Source organism: Nicotiana attenuata, unplaced genomic scaffold (genome assembly GCF_001879085.1).
Source record: "Nicotiana attenuata strain UT unplaced genomic scaffold, NIATTr2, whole genome shotgun sequence".
Classification (NCBI taxonomy): Eukaryota; Viridiplantae; Streptophyta; class Magnoliopsida; order Solanales; family Solanaceae; genus Nicotiana; species Nicotiana attenuata.
This window is the reverse complement of record NW_017670325.1, coordinates 215,292-239,388: the sequence shown is the minus strand read 5'-3', so window position 1 is coordinate 239,388 and position 24,097 is coordinate 215,292. Positions and strand designations below refer to the sequence as shown.

The 24,097-nt window shown below is 35.2% G+C and overlaps 3 protein-coding genes across 4 annotated transcripts; 2 read left to right on the top strand and 1 right to left on the bottom strand.

The window, feature by feature from the left end:
* The first annotated feature begins 7,783 nt into the window (after window positions 1-7,783).
* On the top strand, window positions 7,784-14,492 carry LOC109237892 (uncharacterized membrane protein At1g16860-like). 2 transcript variants are annotated; one of them, XM_019404289.1, is made up of 4 exons: window positions 7,784-8,676; window positions 12,235-12,345; window positions 13,530-13,741; window positions 13,827-14,492. In XM_019404289.1, exons 1-4 carry the CDS (start codon window positions 7,948-7,950, stop codon window positions 14,017-14,019), a joined length of 1,245 nt encoding a protein of 414 aa, XP_019259834.1. In that variant the 5' UTR covers window positions 7,784-7,947; the 3' UTR covers window positions 14,020-14,492. The 2 variants fall into 2 exon arrangements, with proteins under 2 accessions (XP_019259834.1, XP_019259833.1); XM_019404288.1 differs by having other exon boundaries at window positions 7,785-8,676; window positions 12,190-12,345.
* Window positions 14,493-15,383: 891 nt separating this feature from the next.
* LOC109237878 (glucan endo-1,3-beta-glucosidase 8) lies at window positions 15,384-18,401 on the top strand. Its single transcript, XM_019404272.1, has 3 exons — window positions 15,384-15,679; window positions 16,676-17,726; window positions 18,315-18,401. The coding sequence occupies exons 1-3, from the start codon at window positions 15,384-15,386 to the stop codon at window positions 18,399-18,401; spliced, it is 1,434 nt and encodes a 477-aa protein (XP_019259817.1).
* A 34-nt stretch (window positions 18,402-18,435) lies between these two features.
* On the bottom strand, window positions 18,436-22,491 carry LOC109237891 (tropinone reductase-like 3). The gene is made up of 6 exons (XM_019404287.1): window positions 22,199-22,491; window positions 21,137-21,253; window positions 19,687-19,821; window positions 19,236-19,361; window positions 18,878-18,979; window positions 18,436-18,785 (listed from the first exon to the last, which is right to left on the bottom strand). Exons 1-6 carry the CDS (start codon window positions 22,328-22,330, stop codon window positions 18,636-18,638), a joined length of 762 nt encoding a protein of 253 aa, XP_019259832.1. The 5' UTR covers window positions 22,331-22,491; the 3' UTR covers window positions 18,436-18,635.
* Window positions 22,492-24,097: the final 1,606 nt, after the last annotated feature.

Below are 24,097 nucleotides of genomic sequence, written 5' to 3'. Positions count from 1 at the left end.
TGTGTGTGTGTGTGTGTGTATATATATATATATATATATATATATATATATATATATATATATATATATATATATATATATATATATATATACACTTGAATCACCGTGGTTTCTCATTTATTCATAGAAATTTTTTGAAATCTATATGCTAAACTTATTGAGAATATTCAGGAATTAAGTGAATACCAGTCTTCTCCCGAAATCAAACAATCTCTAACTAATAGAAATAAATTTTAAAAAAATGCTATAGAAAATTTGGAAAAATTAAACAATATGATTCTAGTCATGTGGCATATTGAGAAAATAATCTAGAAAGACACTAATCATTAATAACAATTATTTGTTTTCTCGAGTACCAAACATAAGGTACAAATAATAGCTTTCTTATGCCTAATTTTAATTATGTGGTTTCCCCACAAGTTGGTCATGCACTTGACCTCATTATTTCAAGCATATGATTAGCTCAATGTTATTTAATATAATGAGTTGAGTGATAAGGGTATTAGTTTTGAAAAATTGAGCTCTAATTCACAAATATTCAACCATTGAATTCGTTAGTATTAATTTATTCATAACGTTCCTATTTCTAGAAACCTTACTATATATCCATTGATTATATATTAAATGAATAATTTAATATTAACGAGGACATGACGCAACTTCAGATTTTTGAGGACATGGCTCTTGATAGGAACGTGTGGAGGTCGAGCATTAGAGTTGTAGGCTACGGGGTAGTTCATAGATTTTCCCTCTTTGTACCGGGTAGTCTAATAGAGTTTTGCCTATGTCTGTTAGCGGTCTATGTTGTGTTCCCACTATTTTGTTGTTTTGCATAGGATCGTATTATTGCACTCCTTTTCACTTATTTGGTGTATCTTAAGATGATATTATTACTTCTCTTCCTACTTTTGCTGTTACAGATCTCTTCTTTCGTTTCTTTTCTGATATTATTGTCTCTTCTATTGAGCCGAGGGTCTCCTGGAAACAGCCTCTCTATTCTTCCGGAGTAAGGGTGAGGTCTGCGTACACCCTACCCTCCCCAGACCCCACTAGTGAGATTTTACTGGGTATGTTGTTGTTATAATTTAAGAAAAAAATTTAAACAACGGTATTTGTCACTAAACTCATGGCATCATAAATATGGATCCAAATTTAATATTTGTTGAGATTTTAATGCGTTTTATATATGTGTTATGCTCTGCATCAAAATACTAAGTCCAAATAAACTGTTGCCGAAGGTTAGATCCATCCTGACGATAGATTTTGATTATGATGTAGACAAATAAACAACAACAACAATAACAACAAATCTAGTGCAATCCCACATATGGGGGAGGGTAGTGTGTATGCAGATCTTACCCCTACCTTATGAAGGAAGAGATGTTGTTTCCGATAGACCCTCGGCTCAAGAACAGTGACAAGGACACAATAAACCAACATTCACAATGGCAAGGAAATAAGATAAAAGAAACAAAGAGCACATCATGTAATAGCAGAGAACTAGGAATACGAAGCTATAAGAAAAGTACGAAAACTACCGCGAATAATGCCACATCATCTAATCAGCAAGGAACTCGGATTAGGAGAATACAAGACTAGTACTAGTACTACTAATACGACTAGAAGAGACTCTCGACTACCTATCAACCCACAATCCTAATTCGCGACCTCCACACCTCCCTATCGAGGGTCATGTCCTCGGTAAGCTGAAGTAGAGTTATGTCCTGTCTAATCACCTCTCCCCATTACTTCCTAGGTCTCCCTCTACCTCTCCTCTGACCCCTATGGTCAACCTCTCGCATCTCCTCACCGGGACATCGATGTCTCTCCTCTTCACATGTCCGAACCATCTCAACCTCGATTCCGGCAACTTGTCTTCCACATAGGTCACACCCACCTTGTCCCTAATAACTTCATTCCTAATCCAATCCTTCCTGGTATACCCTCACATCCACCTCAACATCTTCGTTATTTCTTAAGCTTATTACACTTGAGAATTAGTAAGAGGTGTGTATACTAATTTCAGTTAACTTAATTAAGAAAGCAAAAGATTATCCTTCACTAGTTGGACATAAGATTTGAAAGTGATTGAAATAACTTAACAAGTTGAAAGTTTTAAAATATACTTAGTATATTTATATTATGCTTCTTTTGGTACTAACTGAATCCCTAATCAACAGGTTATATTTTTTTGGTAGGCAAAATTACATATTCGTCCCTGAAATTTCGACTTGTATTAAGTGCTCTCCCCTTTACACAAATGTTTCTAGGTATTATTTATTGGCCAAAACTCTGTTGTAATCTATATATTATAACTAACCAATTTTGCCCTTCTTTTGTATGTTTCTTATATCTTTTTTTCTATATTGAGTAAGTTAACAAGTTTCTTTTGCTAATCATTTATGTATGCATTTAATTATGTCATGTCAGTCAACTTCTTTACATAATAGTATCCTTAGACAAATAGAATTAAAGAAGCTGGAAAAAAATAAAAAATTATGTAATAAAGAAGAGTATTTCAAAACTTGTATGTCTTGTTTTATTTTGTGTTTATTTGAAAATTTATGGTGGGATTAGATTTGTGATCAATAAAATAAAGATAGTGCTATAAAAGGCATTTATGTCTACTTTATATTAAGTAGTGGAAATTTAAAAGCACAGGCCATATACACATTAAAAGTGATTTTCTTTTTTGACTCAAGTTATTTTTGTTGAACAAATCGAAGGAGAGAAAATCTTGAATCACAAGGGAAAAAGAATTCAAATTTATAAATCATTAATCAAAGTTAAAATATTGAACAAACCTATATTGACATTTCTCACTTTCCTGATATTTTCAACCTGCCTTTTGTCTCACTCATTTGTTGGATTATTCATCCCATAATAAATAGTCTTTCTACGATTTATTTATTTATTTTTATAAAAAAATTGCTACTGTATAATATAACAATAATATACTCAGTATATTCCCACAATGTGGGATCCCGAGAGTGTAACGTATATGTAGACCTTACCCCTAACTTGCGAATGTAAATGATATATTTCCTTAGACCATCGGCTTAAGAGAAGCAATTTACATTAGGTTTGAAAAAGAAAAATAATAGTAAAGAAGCAATGTTAAAAATAATAAATACAAGAACAGTAGCAATATCAAAATAACAAATCAATAAGAAAACCAACACAATAGAAATTACATGTAATAATAAAAATCGAATGCTAAGATAATACGAGAATGATACGTAATCAGTTCAAAGTATGACATGTAGGAAGACTTTTATTTCAATTTGAGATATCATTAGCCCAATTGACTTTGTTTTAATCTAACTGAAAATAATTGGAACTAATAATTGCTAAACTAATTAGTGATAAGTTAAAGGGTAAATCTTAGTTGAACTTAATTAATTCTAGACCAAATAGAATAGGGCACTTCTATAACGGCTAGAGTTCAAGAATATTAAATAGCGAATTTTATATACTATGATCGATAATAAATATGATAGCACAAACGTGTAATAACGGCCGATAATGATAAGGAATGTAATGGAAAAGGATCTACCACCCAATTATTAAATGATTGGGGTGTTCCTTTTCTCTGATGGCAACGTAAAAAAGTGAGAAGTCAAGGTGGATATGGAATCTTGAAATTTATAGATAAAGGTTGACAACATGTGCTTGAATAGATCAATCAATAAGACAACTTTTTTATATGTTCTTCTCTCAATCTTTACAATATATTCTAATCCCAAATAAGCATATCCCTCTTTTGTTCCCTATCTCTTCCTATTTATAAGGGATATTCTCCAAAAATCCTAAAAGGTACAACATAAAGAATATCCAAAGGAATATTCTTTATGTCCATTTCTGAACCTAACACCTTCTCCCGGGTTAACAGAATTCCTTACCTGGATTTCTGTGTTCGCAGACTATAATACAGAGTCAATCTTTTCCTCGATTCGGGATTTGGAACCGGTGACTTGGGACACCATAAATTATCCCAAGTGGCGACTCTGAATTTTAATTAAATAATCCCGTTTTGATTGTCACTTTAATTGAAAAAAATTCCCTTTATTATACCCTCTTCCGGGGGTGTAGTAAAAAAGGAGGTGTGACACCGGCAGTTGTGAATACCAAGTCAAGGCTCCCCCCGTTAAGGTTTCGCCGAACTTTTTCAGCAACACTGGTGGTACTTGCTCCTTTGACAGGTCGTTACCTTTCACCGCTGTGACGTAATAGATGATGTGATCTTCGGGGTCTGTAGTGCCAACGTATATTTTCAGGTACGGTGGCATTTATAAGTTTTGGGGATGGCATGTGGAGCCGCTTCCTCGCTGTACGGTTGTTCGACGACCGACTAACGTCTCGTTTTGGTAGCAATTTCGGGGCGCCCGGTATCTTATTGACCCTTTCTTGATGCTCCCTCATCTGATCGCGGAGTGCCTTATTTTCGTTTTTCATTTCTTCCATTTTCTTTAGAATGGCTGCGAGTGCATCATTAACTACATCAACAGTGGTGTAAATGTTACCTATTTGGGGGACAGGATGCTCGCCAATGGTTGTTATGATATCTGCTTGCGCGGTGTTCCTGCTCTCCCTTTGAACGGGTCTGTCAAGTATGTTGTTTAGAGTGCTTGTCAGCCACTCTTCCAGTAATTTTTTCACTGCCGGTGGTGCTTCCTCAGATGTAGACGTGGAGGCTCCCCTTTCGCGTGAAGCTGTTACGCTTTCGTGGGGGAGGTGAAGCACTCCGCCTGGGCGTAGTTTTTAGTGTCACGTTCTCGTTGTCTTCCCTAGCATCTTCATTGATGGTGTTCAAAATGTTGGTAGTGACGCCTGCTATCGCTTTCAGTCTTGCATCTCTTTTTCTTGCCATCGTTAGTTTGTGCAAACGAAGAAAAGATGGCTGTCTTTTTTATGATCTAGAAGGAACTATAATTTCAACTAAAACCTCCCCACAGACGGCGCCAAATTCTTTGAACAAATAATTGCTAAACCAATTAGTGATGAGTTAAAGGGTAAATCTTAGTTGAACTTAATAAATTCTAGCCAAATAGAATGGGGCACCTGTATACGGGTAAAGTTCAAGAACATTAAATNGATATGGAATCTTGAGATTTATGGATAAAGGTTGAACAACATGTGCTTGAATAGATCAGTGAATAAGACAACTTTTTTATATGTATTCTCTCAATCTTTACAATATGTTCTAATCCCAAAAAAGCAGTTCCCCCTTTTGTTCCCTATCTCTTCCTATTTATAAGGGAAAACCCTAAAAGGTACAACATAAAGAATATCCAAAAGAATATTCTTTATGTCCACTTCTGAACCTATACTGCCATTACTTTCTTATCCCAGCTGCCTGCTTTGGCATCAGCCTTTACGAAAACGACCTTCAATCGTCATATCGTGCTCGACCCCGTCCCGTGCCTTGCTTATCTGTTAACGTGGTCACCAAATTTGAACCTATACAAAAATGACCTTATTAGATTTAGTTATTAACCTTAAAAATCATACATGGGACCTTTCTCGAACAATCTATTCACTTACCAAACTAGGACCAATAAATGGCAATGGCTAATTTGCTACCGACACAAATAAATAAAATGGAGAAACAATTACAAGGATGTGGAAAATAAGTAATTTAATGCATAAAATATAATATCAAACTAAAACAAAAAAAAAAAACAAAAATTGATGGGCTATACTAATAATCTTCCACCGAATCTCATTGGTTCTTTATTAAATAACATCCTAAAAATACTTATAAAAGAAATAATAAAAAATAAAAAAAGTGTTTAGCAACCTCCTAGATTGGAAAAAGACAGCGCATGTTGTACTGCTATTTATAGACAGGGACATAAATGTCAATATCTCTAAACAAAGGTCCATCTTTGTAATTTCAAGCCCTTAAACCTCCACTTAGCACTCCTATTTTATTAGCAACTACTAATACAACGTAAAGCGTGCATGGGAATACACCAAATGGGGGAAATTTTCACATAAGAACAGTTGAGCTCCCTGTTTTTCAATTTTATAGCCAATATTTTAATTTACAACCAACTAGCCCAAAAATAATAGGCTAAGATTCAACATCCAACTCCAATAGGTTCTAGAAATTACTATTTAATTTTAAAAAAACGATTCCTCAAGCTTTTAAGTTAATTTTCGAATCGATAATTGTGATTCAAATATTAGTTCAACAAACCAACTCCATTTGGATGGTGAAAATTAAATTTTTAACAAGGTTAAACATGTGGGTTTAAATTTCGAATTGGATTTTGTGAGAAATTTGGAGTGAGTGTTATTTAGACTTGTTAGAAATAGTATAAGGAGGTTGTTATAAAATTTGAAGTAATTTAATGGAGATTTGGATTAGTTTTGAACAAGAATTGCAACTGAAAATCGTGGAAGAAGTTCGTCTACAGACGCTTGTATAAAGGTGTATAAAATTGTATAATAGTGTATAAGATGTGTTTATACACTCATATACACTATTATATAATATTATACATAATTATACAAAAAACTAACTTCGTCTTCTTCCTTGCGTCTTTTCTAAAATTTAACTCAAATCTTGCTCAAATCTACTCCAAATCACTTCAAATTTAAATTCTGAACTCCTTTTGATATTTTCAATCAATTGGAACAACACTCAATCCAAACAACTAACAAACTCAGAAAATCCTATTTTCGAAAGCAAAGCTTCGAATGGCCTTCAATGGTGGACTTCTACTCTTTAATTTTCTTACATTGCAACCAGGTGACACAGGATAAGAAGTAGCAATGGCGGACGGTCCTTTGAAGCATATGTAGAAGATGTGAGAGGAAGAGAGTGAAAGCAATGGTTGTGAGAACACAAGTTTTGAATTTGCAAGTGCTTTCAAAATATGTAAAATATGGGCTAGATTGGGTAAAACTTAAAAAAATGGGCCATTTTTTGTTATGGTGTGAAGTTATGTGTATTTTCTTGTAATTCTTTTTATTTATTTTAATTATACTTTAATCTTTCTAAAATAATTATACTACTCTATTATTTATTATATCAAAACTTAAGAAATTGCATTCATTGAGATGAGTCTTAGTTAAATCATAAGTTTACTTTCTAAAAAAATACTAGTACATTCTTTTCTTTTTTTATTTTTATTTTTTTATTTTAACTATTTGATTTTTAAAATTTACTGGTCGAACTAATCTATCAAATCCTATATTTGTAAAGATTTCCCATACCCAAAACTCAAACTTAGGGATGAAAAATTCTTGTTCCTTCGTCGCGTTTGTCGGAGGCATTTTCAACCGCTATCGTTCCTACAAGATTCTTGTCTGTCGGAAACAACCTCTTTATCTTTTCAGAGAAAAAAATCTTTTTTTTTCGTACTCTTTCAGAAAATCTTTAGAATTCCCACTGCTTAACTTTCAATTCGCCTCTGACCACCAAATGAAATGTGAATAACCCGTCCTCCTCTCTTTGAAAGAAGGGGATAGGGATAAGGTTTGCATACATACTACTTCCCCAGACCCCACCGCTGAAGTTATATTGGGTATGTTGTTGATGTTGTTGTATCGTTCCTACAAGGTAATACTTGTTGATTCACACGACATTTCACGTGCAGAGTCAGAGCTTAAGCTAGTAATACTTTCAACTAGTGGAGCTTTATCATCTAGGATACAACATTGAGGTCTTTATATTTAAATTTTGAACTCGAAATATCTAATTAAAGATGCGGAATTTTAATCATCTTATCTAAAATACTTTTTGTAAGACAAAAGTCATTATAAATACATAATAATATGTCTTGTCCTTTTTTGTCTTTTTCAAATCCCCACTTCTCCACTTTCCATTTTCATCACCTCCTTTTCCACTCCATTAGCTACATTTACACTTTCACACTCCAAATCCGCACTCTCTTCTTTCTTCAGAGCTAAACTTTGGATTCTCATTCTCTTAAAAAAATGGGTTCTCGAACCGGGTCGCACCAGCTAAGCAACGGGTTAATTGTCTCGGGCCGACCCGAACAACACAAGGAAAAACAACCCACAGTTGCATCTCGTGCTGTTCCTTATACCGGCGGCGACGTTAAAAAGTCCGGCGAGCTTGGAAAAATGTATGGCATCGATTTCTCAAGTGGGGACCACCTCCACCCTCTTGGGGGCCCACCAATTCTGAGGCCTTCATCTTCTTCGCAGCATAATAGTGGATCCGGACCCGTCAGATCCGGGCCTAACTCCGGCCCAATTCCGAAAAGATCCTCTTCCTCCGGTTCCGGTCCAATAATGAACCCAATTCAACCAACCGGTCTCATTACCTCCGGTCCATTGAGTTCCAGTATCGGTCGACGGTCCGGCCAGCTCGAACCGGCCGGTTCGTTTAAAAAAGTAGTCTACGGCTCCGCTGTTACCAGCTTGAGCGATGATATAAAGATGGGTTTTAGGGTTTCAAGAGTGGCAATGTGGGTTTTACTTGTTGTGTTACTAATGGCTTTAATGGCGGGTGCTTTTGTAATGGCGGCGGTGAAAAAATCGGTGATTTTGGTGGGTGTAGGTGGAATTTTAGTGCCAATTTTGGTGATTTTACTGTGGAATTATGGGTATAAAGAACGAGGTCTGGTGGGTTTCTTAAGAAGATTCCCTGATGCTGAGCTTAGAGGTGCTGTTGATGGACAGTATGTGAAGGTTACTGGGGTAATTTCACACTCATATGCTCATTTTATATATTAGCTGGCATATATAAATTATAAATTGTGAATTTTAAAATTAAATTCTTTCTAAATTTAAAGAAGTATAATTTTCTTTTTGGAACAGACTAAAAAAAGTAGTGTATCAAGAAGAAATATTATTTTATACTGGAATTTGTATTTGGTTTCTTATTAAATTTTGTTTGGTGATGTTGAAGTCTATATTCTGTTTTCTTTTAGCTCATGATTTGTCATTAGGTGGTGGTTATGGTTGTTTAGTAGGACTCGCTCCGGTCCACAATAAGCGATTATGTAGCGTTTCAAATTTGGTCCAAATCAGTGAATGATTCAAACAATTCCCTAAAGTCAACCAATACTTATGTATTAATGTTAAGGAGAGATAAATGTTAGTTTAGTCAAATAACCGTCATAATTAATGTAATTAAGTGATCTTCTTATTGGGTGTGACAAAATCTTAAAAATCACTTATTGTGGAGTAGAGGAAGTAGTTTTAAGATTGTTATTTATTATATTGTCCTTGAGGTGAAGGACCATGTGTGTGAATGACTTTGAGTGTGCTTGTGGGATATTTGTTAAGCTTTGATTTGAGTTGAAGAGAGAATTTTCCGTATTGATTTTGCCTGAAGTCACCTAAATTATGCTTAAGGAAAGGTTAAAGCACATAGCTTTATGTGGTGTTTTAGTCATGTGAAATGTAGGCTGCTGAGTACTGTGATTTGAAGTTACTCTGAAGTTTTTCCTTGGATTCTTAATGTGGAAGAGTTGTTTTAGAAAGGGGAAAATGGAAAGATAAAAGGGAAGGAAAATATGATATAATAAGTGGATATTTACTGACTGCTGATGTATATATACTTTGCATTTTTCTTTTTTTAGTAAGTTACTTCCATTGCAGCTTTTAATAAGTTACTTCAAAAGTTATATTTTAATAAGAGGGTAGAAGTTAGAACTACCTTCCTGCAAGGGGCAGATTTAGGGGGTGGAAGGGGCCCTTCGCCGGAAAATTACACTTTACATATGAGGCAAAATCCGGTATGTACCTCTATATATTATATTTTGTATCCCCTTGATACTGCCCAAAAGCATAGCTCAGTTGTTAAGGGGGTTCAAAACCTTTGTTAGGTTGCTGGTTCAATTCCCACTAGCCACAATTTCTTTTAATTTTTTAATTTTTTTTGAACCCCCGGAAATCCTGCCACTGCCTTCCTGATATCTTGTAATCTTTTTTACCTATTCAACATAGAAATAACTTTTATCTCTTTTTGTATCTTATAAGTTTATTTGTGGCAACCTTTCCTTTCTTTTTGTCTTTTCTTTTGATACTAGAAAATACTTGCTGCTTCTGATCCCTGTCCTGTTAAATGTAGCGTTCAGGTTCTTATTATCTCTTTGTTTCGTTTAGTCCTCCTTTGTGATTCCTATCCTACCTAATACAGGGAGAACTTATGCTTCTTTTTTTGTCCCTACTAACCGTCTAGCCATTTGTACCCTTTAACATGATATTATGGGATGGCTATCTTGACCGACTCTTATACCAATAGATAACTAATGCCCTGACGTTGTTAGGACCATACAATTTATAGTTTTTCAAAAATTTACAACATAGTGACAAGTGTTGTCTAATAGTCGGACTGTCCAACTACAGTATAACTATTTCTCTCTTTATCCAGTTTTTTATCTCAAGAATAAATTAAATAAAATTTAAATATAAGAAAGTTAAGTACATTTGAATCCACATGACTGGAAAGCGAGTATTTGAGCTTGTTATCATATATAGGCAACCTCGGAATATTCATTCTTTTATTCCCAATCTAGATTCTTTTAGTATAAAGGCAAGCTTGGAAGGGAATTCATATTCTAGTCTGAAGTTGAGATATATAATTTAAGTTCTCCTTTCACAATAACCTGATGGAATGAATATATAGGAATTATTATTGCATTTGTATAACCCCCTCATGTAGTGGTTTTCACAAATGGACATTTTCTGAATTCGATCCAGCCTGTTCCCCAGAAAAGGGAAAAAAGGGACCCTCCAAAAGTGCCATACCAAAAAGTGGACAACTACTATTCTTTATAGAAACAGAGTAAAATAAGGAGAACAAAGTTAGCTTATAATGTGGTAATCAAATTATTGTATAGCATTTGCGTTAATTATAGCGTTTGAGTAAAATCTGGATATATATCTACAGTTTTAAATTGTTGCTACATTAAGTTAATTAGTTTTCTTGGGCTTCGTCGTTGAGTTCCTACTAACCCTACCCTCATGAGGTGTAAATAATGTTGGAATGGGGACTGTCCTTATTAGCATTCTTCAAGTCATGTAATAACACCTTTACCTTGCGCCTGTGGGGAGGTAGCATGAAATGTGACCGTGCACACAAGCTGGCCCGCACACGATACACCGCCGTTATAAATAAAAAGGTAGTGTAACACTGTAAAGCTGATGGTATAGTCAGAAGTCACTAAGATATTCTGATAATTGTAGTGGTTGCTATCCTTTACGATTATATGCCTCATTTATAGTTTCCAAGAACTAAATCCACCTTGAAACTATCATCCTTAGTTGTTCCTTTAAAATGTCTTTTTCGTACAAAAGTTGGCAATTTGAGGGCTTTTCTGTAGTCAGCTGGACATACTATGTACCGTTCCTATACTTCTTGTTGCTCCAACCCTCTCACAATGGCTCTGTGTCCTCGTTTCTTTGTGCTGAATTTCATTTTGGATTTTTGTACGTAATTTACATTTCTAATAGACATGGAAGAAATTGAACCTAGGAAATCTAAAACATAAGGTTATGGTCTTCGAACATCCAATTGCTGCTACAGAATATGTAAATTAACCTTCTTTGAAATCGTGTTTGACTTTTTTATCATTGAGCAAAAAAGATCGTGTTTATTTTCCACAAGTACCTTTAATATCATTACCATCTTGTGGAGATTCTTATTAGTTAAACTAGCTTCACAATAGCTTGTGTACTTATTAATGTTTGGATGTGGTAGAGTTGATTTCAGCTGCTAGAATTCAATTCTTTTTTTTGGAATTTAGATGGAAATTTATTAATTCTTGTGAAGTTTTGGAGGTGAGAACTTTTAGTCCATATCAGGCTTGTAAAGGTGAAAAAGATCGGCTTATAGTTTGTTTTGCTTTATAATGTTCCTTTTAAGGTAGCAATTTTAATGTACATGAATGTGCACAGAAAGTTTTCCAGTACGCTACCTTATAAAAAGTTCACCATTGAACTACTAATGAATTCCTTGTGAATCCTATTCTTGGAAAGTATTTAATTGAGAAAAGAAGATTTCATCCATGCGGAGGAGCCCTTGAAAACATACCTCAATGAATACCACTGCGTATTTAAGAATTGTTTTGAATTGTCATAGCGTTCTCTTGAGGTTGTGGTCAACCATACTTTGTCGCCATTAAAATCTTGCATTCCAATTTCCAAATGCTGCACGCTTCACGGATGTATATTTAGGGAATAATATGTATATATTCTTTTTAGGTTGTCACTTGTGGCAGCATCCCTCTTGAAACTTCTTTTCAGCAGATACCAAGATGTGTATATGCTTCTACAGAATTGCACGAATATAAAGGTTGTGGTGGAAAATCTGCACATCCTAGACAGCGTTGCTTTTCATGGGGACGCAGGCATTCGGAGGTTAGTTTGCATATCAACTATTGAGTATTTCTGGATTTGGTCATAGTACTCAGCATCAATTGGTATCAGCAGTCTCTGGATGCTATTTCAAGTACAATACTTATTGCCCGTTTAGCCAAGCTGCAAAAATCAGCTTATTTTGAGAAGTGCTTTTTCTCAAAAGTGCTTTTCTCAAAAGTACTTTTGGTGAGAAGCAGTTTGTGTTTGGCTAATTAATTTGAAGCACTTCTGAGCAGCAATTAGTGTTTGGCCAAGCTTCAAAAAATTGCTTCTAAGTGTATTTTTCTCAAAAGTGCTTTTCAGAAAAGTGCTTTTGGAGAGAAGCTACTTTTTTCTGCTTCTCCAAAACTGCTTCTGCTTCTCCTCAAAAGCACTTTTTTTTTTTTCAAAAGCTTGGCCAAACACCTTAATTTTAGAAAAAAAAGCACTTTTGGCCCCAAAAAAGTGCTTTTGCCTCAAAAGAAGCTTGGCCAAACAGGCTATTATTCTTACATAACAGTGGCGTAATATAGTTAAATGTTGCCTTATCAGAAGTTTACACAAATGCATTCAAGAGGTTGCCACAAGGAAAGCGTATCTCTAGGATTAAAAATAACTATCTATATAATTTGTATTTCTGGTGTAAGAACAACATATTGGAAAATGTAGAATAATACTTGGATTTTATAGAGATGCTAGTGAGGAATTTGTGATAGTCTGTTTTTGAGCCTTCCTTCTTGTACTTTTGTACAATCTTGGTACTTTATTTTATGAAACCTTTACCCTATCTAAAAAAAAAGATTTCTTATATGGGAACTTGAAGGAAGTATTAAAGCTTCAACTAGCTGACAGTTTGGAATTCAGGGCACATAAGGCCATGGACTATCTATGTTCAAGGTTGAAATGTGCGACTTCAAAGGGTCAAAGGGTCTTTAACCAGCCTCATATGCCAACTTCTAGGCTTAAGTTCTGGGAAATTTCTAGGCTTCTACTGGTCAGAAGTTGCTATAGCTAATAGCCCTGTTACGGTTTTGGATACTTTTAATTATCTGATACACTAATTCTGTACTATTCAACTCCTAAGTCCGTAACAAGTGGTGACAATTGATACTTGCCCCTTATTATGTAGTGGTCATGACTCCAAAGATTATGTCTAATGAGAAACTTATATATGTTGCTGACTTCTGTATGTCTTGTGGTAACAGAAACATGTTGCTGATTTCTATATATCAGACTTTCAGACTGGATTAAGAGCACTGGTGAAGGCCGGTTATGGAGCAAAGGTGGCGCCGTTCGTAAAACCAATAACAGTTGTTGATATAACAAAGAGTAACAGGGAGTTATCTCCCAACTTCCTAAGATGGCTTGCTGATCGGAGCCTCTCAAGTGACGACCGTGTAATGCGACTGAAAGAAGGGTAAGTTGAGTTAGTTCTTCGATTCGTATACTTCTGTACTTCTGTTACTCTACCTAAGGTTCTTGATGGTTTTTTGAAATTACAGTTACATCAAAGAAGGGAGCACCGTTAGTGTCATGGGCGTTGTAAGGCGCCAGGAGAACGTGCTAATGATTGTTCCACCAGCCGAGCCTATTTCAACAGGCTGTCAATGGACCCGTTGTCTCCTTCCAACATACGTAGAAGGTCTCATCTTGACCTGTGATGACATTCAGAATGCCGATGTAATTCCTGTATAGGTTGGATCGTATAATACAAATTTTGATTACCCTATGAGTTATGGCGTCACGATGCCAGCAAAGCTGCCTTGTTTGGGTCCTATGCAAATATTCAAGTGTATGTAAGATTGCATAGCAGAACAGAAGCAGGCAAAACTGATATCTTGATGTCTAAAGTTGGTAGTCCTATGTATTTCAATGTTGGCCGGAGATAGTAATACCACTTGGAATTAGTCGAGGTGTGTGCAAGCTGACCTGGACAACACGGTTATCCAAAAAAAAGGACCTTCCTCCCTCGAGCAGCTAAGCGTGTTGTATCGTGTAGATTTTATATCTAGTTTGGTTTTTAGTTGCAATATGTATATTAATTGTTATGTTTATAGCTTACTTTAGCTTTTCATTTCATGTGAACTTTTGGCTAAGCGTGTTGTAACGTTTGAACAAAAAAGCCAGTAAAAGTAAATATAATAGCTTCGCTGTATAGCATTCATTCACTATAAAAGCAAAATTTCTTTTGGAATCAATTTTCATGCTATGTTATAATATATGTTCTTAATAATAGTACTTTGTTATTACAACCAAAAATATTAGGACACCAAAAAATTAGGAACATATGAAGTTGTTATAGAGACTTTTGATTGTAATACTAACCAAAAAGGAAAAGAAAGAAGAAGTCGACATTCTAATTTATCCACTATAACAATGAAGTGAAAAGTTCTTTTTATTCTATTAAAGCAATTGAATTTTGTTGATTGAAACAATAAAATAATTAATAATCATTTTGTTAACTTAGCTTTACACAAACAAGAGTCACTATACTTTATTCATTAATGATAAATATTTCCATCAATGCAAGTATATTAGATAAAGTTTCTTGTTTTTACTGCTTTTTTTACTTTTAGTCCGTGTCAGAAATTATTTATATTTGATAACCTAAAAAATGTATAAAAGTTGTATAAATTTTATATATAACATACAAAATGTAGATAAATACAAAAAAAATATACATTTCTCTTTTTAATTTCTTTCTGTTTTTTTTTTAAGCTTTGTACTACGTTTTAGACTGTTATAACAAGTAAATTAATTTTTGACAAGATAACACTAAACAAAACTAATATTTCTGACAATTCTTAGAAGCGCGAAATGGCTGGGCTCCTGCCTCCTTAACTGAATAACTGAATCAAGATTCCATTCATTCCCCTGTGAACTTTACACTCTCTCTCTCTCTCACACACACACACACACACACACAGAGCTTACTAGAAAGGGAGACTAAATTTTCAAGACTCATTGAAGGGAGCTAAGATAAAGGAAAAAAAATGAGAATGGGTAAAAGAAATGATCAAGATTTCTTGATTTTGTATATTGTAGGATTATTTGCATTTATGGGAATGTTGACAAGGTGTTGTAGTAGTGTAGGAGTAAACTGGGGTACAATGGCAACTCAACAATTACCACCAAAAAGTGTGGTGAAAATGCTGAAAGATAATGGATTTGATAAAGTGAAACTGTTTGAGGCAGATGATAATATTTTGAATGCTTTAGTTGGTACTGATATTCAAGTCATGCTTGCTATTCCTAACTTCATGTTACATGATATGAGTGCTGATCCTTTAATGGCTGCTTCTTGGGTCCAAGAAAATGTCTCTGCTTATGCCTACACTGGTGGTGTCAAAATCAGGTTCAAAAGTTTCATTTCATATCCTCCTAGTTTCTTTAATTTTATCTTCTTTTACTAAAAATCATTGAAAAACAAATGCATTAGTTTCATACCAGGTGGTTCATCTTCCCATCTGCCTATACGGTAGAATTATTCGGTACCTGTGCTGATGGGAGGTTGCAGGGACCTGGTGGAATAGTCGAGGTGTGTGCAAGCTGGCACGGATAGCATTATCATAAGAGATGCAATAGTTAAATACGTAGGTGATTTCTTCCCATCTGCTTAAGTGGCAGAATTATTCGGTACCTGTGTTGGTGGGACGTAGCAGGTACCCGGTGGAATAGTCGAGGTGCGTGCGATCTGACCGGATAGCATCATCATAAGAAATGCACTAGTTATGTAGTTTGTAGAGGTTTGTGCAATTAATCTCCAAGAATTTCAATTTATGTCTTCGCAAAAATCATAGCTCGAGCAATTTCACTTTGGTTTTTATTTGGTATGATGACGACAAGAGTAAGAGTCAAACGGAGAATCATGGTCAATGAGGATTCGTACAACGGAACCCAAATTATTTAAGACTGAGGCGTTGTTGTTGTTATACATAGGTAGACGAGGTAAGGGAAGGGGAATAGGGACAATATAAGAATTGAATCCACATCTGTTGTGGTTTGAACTTCCATTAGCCCTTGGTTGTTCAAGTATTTTCCTTTGTTTTATCAACATATATGGAAGGAGAGTCTTGGCGTAATTGGTAAAATTGCTGCCATGTGACCGGAAGGTCACGGGTACGAGCCGTAAAAACAGCCTCTTGCAAAAGTGCAGGGTAAGGTTGTGTACAATAGACCCTTGTGGTCCGGCCCTTCCCCGAACCCCGCGCATAGCGGAAGCTTAATGCACCGGGCTGCCCTTTTTTTTTTTTAATCAAAATATATGCACTTGTTAAATAGGAGGATTCTTGAGAGTTGCTTTTAAATTTCTAAATAGCTTTTCTCAGTTTCAATTCTCAAATGAATGTAGGTATGTGGCAGTAGGAAATGAGCCATTTCTTCGAACATACAATGGGACATTTCTGCCATACATATTACCAGCTCTGAAAAACATTCAAGAAGCCATCAACAAAGCAGGATTAGGGTCAGAGGTAAAAGCAACTATTCCATTCAATGCTGACATTTACTTCTCCCCCGAGTCAAATCCAGTTCCTTCTGCTGGTGATTTCAGACCAGAAGTACGCGATTTAACCATGCAGATTGTTCAATATTTGTATTCAAATGATGCTCCTTTCGTCGTTAACATCTATCCTTACCTCAGTCTCTATGGAAACATCTACTTTCCATTAGACTTTGCCTTTTTTGATGGCTCAAACAAGCCTGTTAGGGATGGCGATTATGTTTACACTAACGTGTTTGATGCCAATTTCGATACTCTTGTTTGGTCATTGAAGAAAGCTGGTTTTCCTGAAGTGAAAATCGTAGTTGGAGAAGTAGGGTGGCCAACAGATGGAGATAAAAATGCAAATATCGAAAATGCTATGAGATTTAACCAAGGATTGATTCAACATTGTTTGAGTGGACAAGGAACACCAGCTCGGAAGGGCAAAATAGAGGTATATTTATTCAGCCTCATTGATGAGAACGCGAAAAGCATTGCTCCAGGTAACTTTGAGAGGCATTGGGGAATCTTTGAGTTCGATGGGAAGCCAAAATACGAGCTAGATTTATCCGGGAAGATGCAGAAAGATAAAGGGTTGGTCGCAGTAGAAGGTGTAAACTATATGCACAAAAGGTGGTGTGTATTAAAACCAGACAGGGTAGATAATGCAGAAGAAGACTTGCCTAAAAATATTGATTACGCGTGCAGTCTTTCAGACTGCACAGCTTTGGGGTATGGTTCTTCCTGTAACCATCTTAGCGCGAAAGGGAATGCTTCCTATGCTTTTAACATGTATTATCAGTTCAAGAATCAGAACAGTTGGGACTGTGATTTCGATGGCTTGGCTATGGTGACTAACAACGATCCATCTGACGATAAGTGCCATTTCCCTGTGATGATTTCTGTAGGTCATTCAATGGTGTTGTTGCAGAAGAGATTACTATGTATCATATACTTGTTGCTATTCTTGAGGGATGTAGTTTAGTAGTCTTGTTGCTAGAGAAGTCAATTTGAATACAATGCTGCAGATGACTTTTGTCTGTCTTTCTTTTCTGTTTCATCAACTTCCTTCCCACTTATGTGCATATATTGACAGTTGACATGATATGACAAGGTTTATTAGACTATTATAGGTGAAACTAGTCCAACATTGGATTTGTAAAGCCATCAGAATTTAATTATCTAGCTAGGTAGAAGGCTAGGTAGCCGAGCGTTGTCCTTGCTCGTTACAGTAGTTTTAATGCATTCCTCAGTGTTAGTCTTGCATTTTCTTATTATTAGATTTCTGTTATTACTTATTGTTTCTTTCGCTTCGGTTTCTGTTTGGTTTACTGGTGTTGTTTCTTGCTGTTACTCCTTCCTCTCTATCTTTCCTGAGCCGAGGGTCTTTCGGAACCTCTCTACCTTCTTAAGGTAGGGGTAAGGTATGCGTACACTCTACCCTCCCCAGACCCCACTAGTGGGATTACACTGGATTTTTTGTTGTTGTTGTTGCTATTTAAAACAGTATTTCTATTGCTGTAATTTGCTGGTGAAGCTGTTTTTACTGGTTTCTAAAGCTGCTTTAAATGCTGATAATGTGCTTTGCTATTGAGGGCGGGATTTGGGGAAAATTAATCAAGAGTATAATTATGAAAAGAAAGGGTTCACTAAATGCAAGGAAAGAACAGTGAAGGGGAGAACATAGTACCCCTTGTATTTCAAGTGTAGTTTTAAAAACAATGAAAGGAGCACAAAGACTATGATTCTTAATATCATTGTAGTTTCCTCTTATGGAGAAGCGATAACGAGATTATAAAAGATGGGGCGAGGACCTACAAGAAAGATGCTACAGTCTTGCATGCATTCCACCAGCAACTACAAGAGTTTCTCCTGTTACATAAGCAGCATCGTCTGAAGCCAGATAGGCAGTAGCCGCGGCCATGTCTTGTGTTGTTCCGAGCCTATTGAGTAATGTCTTAGCCTCAAGTTCTCTCCTCTGAAGACAATCAGCATCCAGAGTTAATAAACTGTGAACTTGATCAAATTTCAACCGACGACAGATAGAGATCTAAAATTATGAGAACATACCACATTAGCATTTCCCGTGATAAATTCAGCAAAATGTGTGGGTACAAAACCTGGCGCTACACAGTTCACACGAGTATTTGGAGCCATTTCAGCTGCGAGAGCCTGAAAGCAAACAAGTTAAAAGGAAACTAATAGAAAATCAGGAATTTGCACCATATGGCCTTTTATGAGGCCACTCTTTAAATTTTGTCCTTGTTAGCCCAGTGGACTAAATTTCGTCTTCGAAAGTAGTTGAATGAATATTTCTTCTTAGGCTAATGGGGACGTAATTTAAATAGTGCCCGAAGAAAAGGCCATTTGTGCAAATGCCCCAATACAATGTGGTTACTTGATATGCCAATAATGCCACAATAAGTACCTTGGTCAATCCGAGAAGGGCTGTTTTTGTTACTCCATACATTCCCATGGCAGCTGGTGGCGTATAACCAGCAATAGAGGAAATTATAACAACTGACGAACCCTTCTGAAGGTAAGGAGCTGCATCCTGTAAGTGGTTAAAAGAGTAAAATATTATGTGCCGTGCCAAGAACAATTAAAAGTAATATTAGGACAATGCAATCCAGAATAAAATAAAACATGTAAAACAACTACGCTTCAATCCCAAACAAGTTGGGGTCGGCTGTATGAATCCTCAGTGACCATGTTACTCCATTTAGACTCATCTCACGCCAATATTACGCATATACAAATTGAAACATGTGATAAAAAGAAAATATTAGCATTGTCTAATGTCCTCAATAGAATTTTCTAGACGCACACATGAATATGAAACATTTTTCTCTTGAAGATATTCATATCAAATGACTTACTTGAAGCAATAATATCGCGGCTTTCACGTTGATGTCCCACAACTTGTCAAGGACTGGTTCTTTAATTTCCAATATCGCATCCACAGTGGGATTTACAGCAGCATTTGACACAATGACATCTAATTTCCCGTATCTCTGGAAATGACAAATTTCAATTAGCAAAATTGGATTAATCACAGAATCCTTTAGTCATCTTTCACACTTCGAAAGTAGACACAGCTATTATCCCAAAGAAATAGTTTTAACCTCCAGGAGATTAAACACACTCTGATTGATGTTCTCAGTCTGAATAACAAAGTTTTTGTAAGAAATCAACAATTAAAAATCCTGCGTAATAAAAACTATAGTAAAATAACCGAAGGGGTTGAATACCACTAAAATGAAGAGAAGAGCAAAGTTTCATGACAAAAATCAAAATCATGAGACTTAAGAAGACTTCTGCAGAACAACCGTATTATCCTCTAGATGGAACTGTATTATCATAGAAGTCAGATTCAATCCGTACAACCATTGATCCTCTTAATTTGATACTTAACACAAATAATATACCAAAAGAACCTGGACCAAATGCGATTCATATCAGTACATGATGAGACAATGGACGCACAAATATCTGTAAGGATTAGTCTCCTTTAAGAGTACTATAGCGTCATCCTACACCCTTTTTATTAAAGTTTAATTGGTGCCTTGACTAATAGTTAAAAAGAATAAGAAGAGGGAAACTTGCACTTGTCATGCTCTCTGGAAATATACTTGTGAATAGATTATTAAACCACCTTGGTTTACGTTTACTACTCTTAGTTCTTGCTTGAAGAATTTATACGTGTGAATAGACTATTAAACCACCTTGGATTATATTACTACTCTTGGTTCTTGTTTGAAGAATTTATACGGAATGCTAATACCTATTAAGATTGACATTCCAGAAATTGATCAGTCAAGACGGCACTTTTCCATCGCTCCTTTCTGACTTGATTGACACTAGACTCATATCTAACATCTTCACCATGTAGAGACAACACGAAGTTCTTATTCAAACGTTAGCTGAAATGGCTCTATCTCTAGCCGAAGAGGAGAGCATCCATTTTTGAAAAGAGTAAACATCAATCACTCAAATATAATGACACAGTATCCCCATGATTGAAGAGCCATTGAGGCAAAGCATATCCAGGCATTCACTTTACACACAAGGAGTTTGCTAACTAAATATTTGCTCGTATATGATGAGCGACAACTTCTCAATAGAAAATAATCTCTATTCTACTATTAGACAACCTCACAATTGCTCAAGAAGAGCTCAAACTAGACCCCCAAAAAAACTAAATTAGTACCATTCACTTCCAAAAAGAGCCAGTGAAGAATTCAGGCACCAACAAAGGTAAAAACACATTGGACCTCAAAATTCTCAATTGATTAATTAAACAAGGTTTAAATACATTAGTGTACACACCTGGATGGTCTTGTCGACCAAATTCTTCCTCTGTTGTGCATTGGACACATGACATACTACTCCAAAAACTTCAATTCCTCGATCACTGAGTTTTTGTACTGCTTCATCCACATTTTTCTGTAAAATGAACAGATTAAAAGAACACCTCAAGTCAAAACACCAAATGCACACACAAGCAATCAATTTATATATAGTTCAAAACTTATCGACATATGAAATTCTTGAAAAAATCAATTTTTTCAATAAACACCCATCAAATACGCAATCAAAGACATAAAAAGCACCAAACTTTGGCCAAATTAGAAACACCCAAATGAAGATTTCACATAAACTTCACAAGAAATGATGAAGTATCAACGAAAATCTGAAATAATCAAACACCCATTTCAAAATATAAAAATCTAACACAGAAAAAGCTTAAAACTTTGGCCAAATTAGAAACATCCAATAAAGAATTAAAGGAAACTTTACTAGTAATGCTAATTTCTATTTTTCTGTTTAAGCATCAGGTACACTGGCCAACTAATCGTGATTCGTGCCACTTAGGACCCATTAAAGAGGACCCATTAAAGGGGACAGAGGCGGATTTAGATTTTGTGGGTTCAACTTTTAATGTTTTTAGCATTGAACCTATTGTATTTTTTAAGTTATGGGTTCAGACCTACCATTTGTTGTAATTTTAATAAATTTTTATACAATAAATTTATACTGCGCGGCAAAAGTACTGGATTCAGATGAGGGCAGTCATACTCTACCTCCGCCCCCGAAAGGGGAGACGCTGCCAGGAATTTCTCCATTCCATTGCTCGAACCCGAGATCTCTAGTTAAGGGTACTTAGGGAGATAATTGAAACATCAACAGTAAATTATGTGAAATGATGAAAAACCAATTTTAGAAATTGCAATCAAATACAGAAAAAAAGCATCAAACTTTGGCCAAACTAGACAGACTCATTAGAAGAATTCACTGAAACTTAACAAGAAATTATGAAATACATTAACAAAGAATCATCTGAAACATAAAATAAAACAAAAAAAATTAATTTAAAAAAAAAAAACGAACCTGTTTTCTGGAGGAGATAACAACAGAAGCACCTTCTAAACCAAGCCGTTCAGCTATGCTAAAGCCTATACCCTGTGTAGAAGCTGTTACAATTGCCACTTTTCCTTGAAATCTTTTTCCAAATTTCTCCATTGCTGACTAATAAGCTCAAACACTTCAAAAGAAAAAGTTAAAGAGAAAAAAAAGGTGCTAATTTTCTTGTTGGAGATAGAAATCCAATAGTTTAATACTTCTGAATTATTGGGAAAGGGACTATTTTTATTCGGATTCGGATCTTTGGCCGTTGATGATTATGAAATTTTCTACGTATTTTTACTATGGGGAAATAAGTTTAATATATTTTAAGGCCCACACCTGTTTTGTCTGTGTATTAAAGTGGTAAAATATCATGGTATAGCCAGTTTTCACACTGGTCAATGAAAAATAGCCAGCGTTTATCAAGTTAATGAAAAATAGCCACTATTTTGCTGCAACAGGGACCGGTCCAGTATAATATACGGGAGTTCTGGCGTATTTGTATACGAACTCCAGCATATTATGCTGGACCGGTATACTTTGCTAACTCCTGTAAAATTTGTGGGAGACTGGAGCACCAGTGCTCCAAACTCCAGTATATTATACTGGACAATTATACTTGCTGGAACTCCCGTAAAATTTGCGGGAGTTCCAACATAGTTATCCTGGAACTCCCGTAAAATTTACGGGAGTTCAAGCATACTTATGCTGGAACTCCCGTAAAATTTGCGGGCGTATTTTTCCGGATTTTGAACAGTGTTTTCGCTCAGATTTAAAGTGGCTAAATTTCGATGACTTTTGAAACTTGGCTATTTTTCAACGACCAGTGGTAAATCTGGCTATTTTTGAATTTCTTCCTATTAAAGTAGCTGATAAATTCAAAGAAGCAAATTTGATAAGTTCAATGAATTAACAGCTTGTTTGGATGGTTGTTACCCATTGTATTGTATTGTTATTCCAAAATAATGTTTGTTTTGATTGTTTATTTAAAATTGGTTGTATCATAGTGTTAAATCCATTTTTTCGGAACAACCAAAAGCCCTATTTTATGAAACAACTGATTTGGTGTGGTGGGATCGTTTCCTATTTTCTTTTCCAATTGTGCCCTTACTTATTACTCTATAATTCTATTTTTTTATTTTATTTTAACTACAAATCGCCAACCTATTGACCTACTTTATCATCTTCCATCTTTTCTAGAGTTGGTTTGCCCCGTTCTTATTATATAAGTCTCTGTTAAATCTTTTGTTTCTTTCCATCGTTATAATTAATTTTTTTGTTGCTAATATTAGTTAACCTTTTTTTCCAGGTTTTTGCTCTTGTTTTCAAGCTACATAATTAATCATAAATTAGTAGAAAGAGGTTGTCTTAAGTTATCTTTATGTGTAGTTCTTGATAAATTTTATTTAAAACAATTGGGGGTATTTTAGTGAACTTATCAGTTACAGTACGGTACGATACAGTCAAACCAAACAACAAAATGTTATTTAACAACAACAAACGATACAATCTATTCAAACATTGTATCCATAAAACGATATAATACAATACAATACAATACATTATAAAACAATGGATAACAATAATTCAAACATAGTGTAAGAGAATCTTACAAAAATTCCTAGTTGGGAAATTTAGTGGGCGTTTGGACATAAGAATGTAAAATTCTTTAAAAAAGTGGAAAAAAAACTTCAACTAAAAATGGATTTGAAAATTAGAGTTGTGTTTGGACATGAATATAATTTTGGGTTGTTTTTGAAGTTTTGTGAGTTATCTAAGGTAAAATTTTAAAAAATAGCTTTTTGGAGTTTTTCAAATTTTCAAAAAATTTCAAAATTTATCTCCAAGCGAAAAGCGTAAAATTTATGATCAAACGCTGATTTC

Excerpts from the sequence above, each read along its gene's own strand:
- LOC109237892 (XM_019404288.1), top strand. The coding sequence starts at position 7,948 with ATGGGTTCTCGAACCGGGTCGCACCAGCTAAGCAACGGGTTAATTGTC. Across the intron at positions 8,677-12,189 it reads AGTATGTGAAGGTTACTGGG|GTTGTCACTTGTGGCAGCAT; the intron begins GTAATTTCACAC and ends TATTCTTTTTAG. Across the intron at positions 12,346-13,529 it reads GGGGACGCAGGCATTCGGAG|AAACATGTTGCTGATTTCTA; the intron begins GTTAGTTTGCAT and ends TTGTGGTAACAG.
- LOC109237878 (XM_019404272.1), top strand. The coding sequence starts at position 15,384 with ATGGGAATGTTGACAAGGTGTTGTAGTAGTGTAGGAGTAAACTGGGGT. Across the intron at positions 15,680-16,675 it reads ACTGGTGGTGTCAAAATCAG|GTATGTGGCAGTAGGAAATG; the intron begins GTTCAAAAGTTT and ends AAATGAATGTAG. Across the intron at positions 17,727-18,314 it reads TTTCTGTAGGTCATTCAATG|TATTTCTATTGCTGTAATTT; the intron begins GTGTTGTTGCAG and ends TATTTAAAACAG.
- LOC109237891 (XM_019404287.1), bottom strand. The coding sequence starts at position 22,330 with ATGGAGAAATTTGGAAAAAGATTTCAAGGAAAAGTGGCAATTGTAACA. Across the intron at positions 19,822-21,136 it reads TGGTCGACAAGACCATCCAG|AGATACGGGAAATTAGATGT; the intron begins GTGTGTACACTA and ends TGTCATTTCCAG. Across the intron at positions 18,980-19,235 it reads CCCTTCTCGGATTGACCAAG|GCTCTCGCAGCTGAAATGGC; the intron begins GTACTTATTGTG and ends GTTTGCTTTCAG.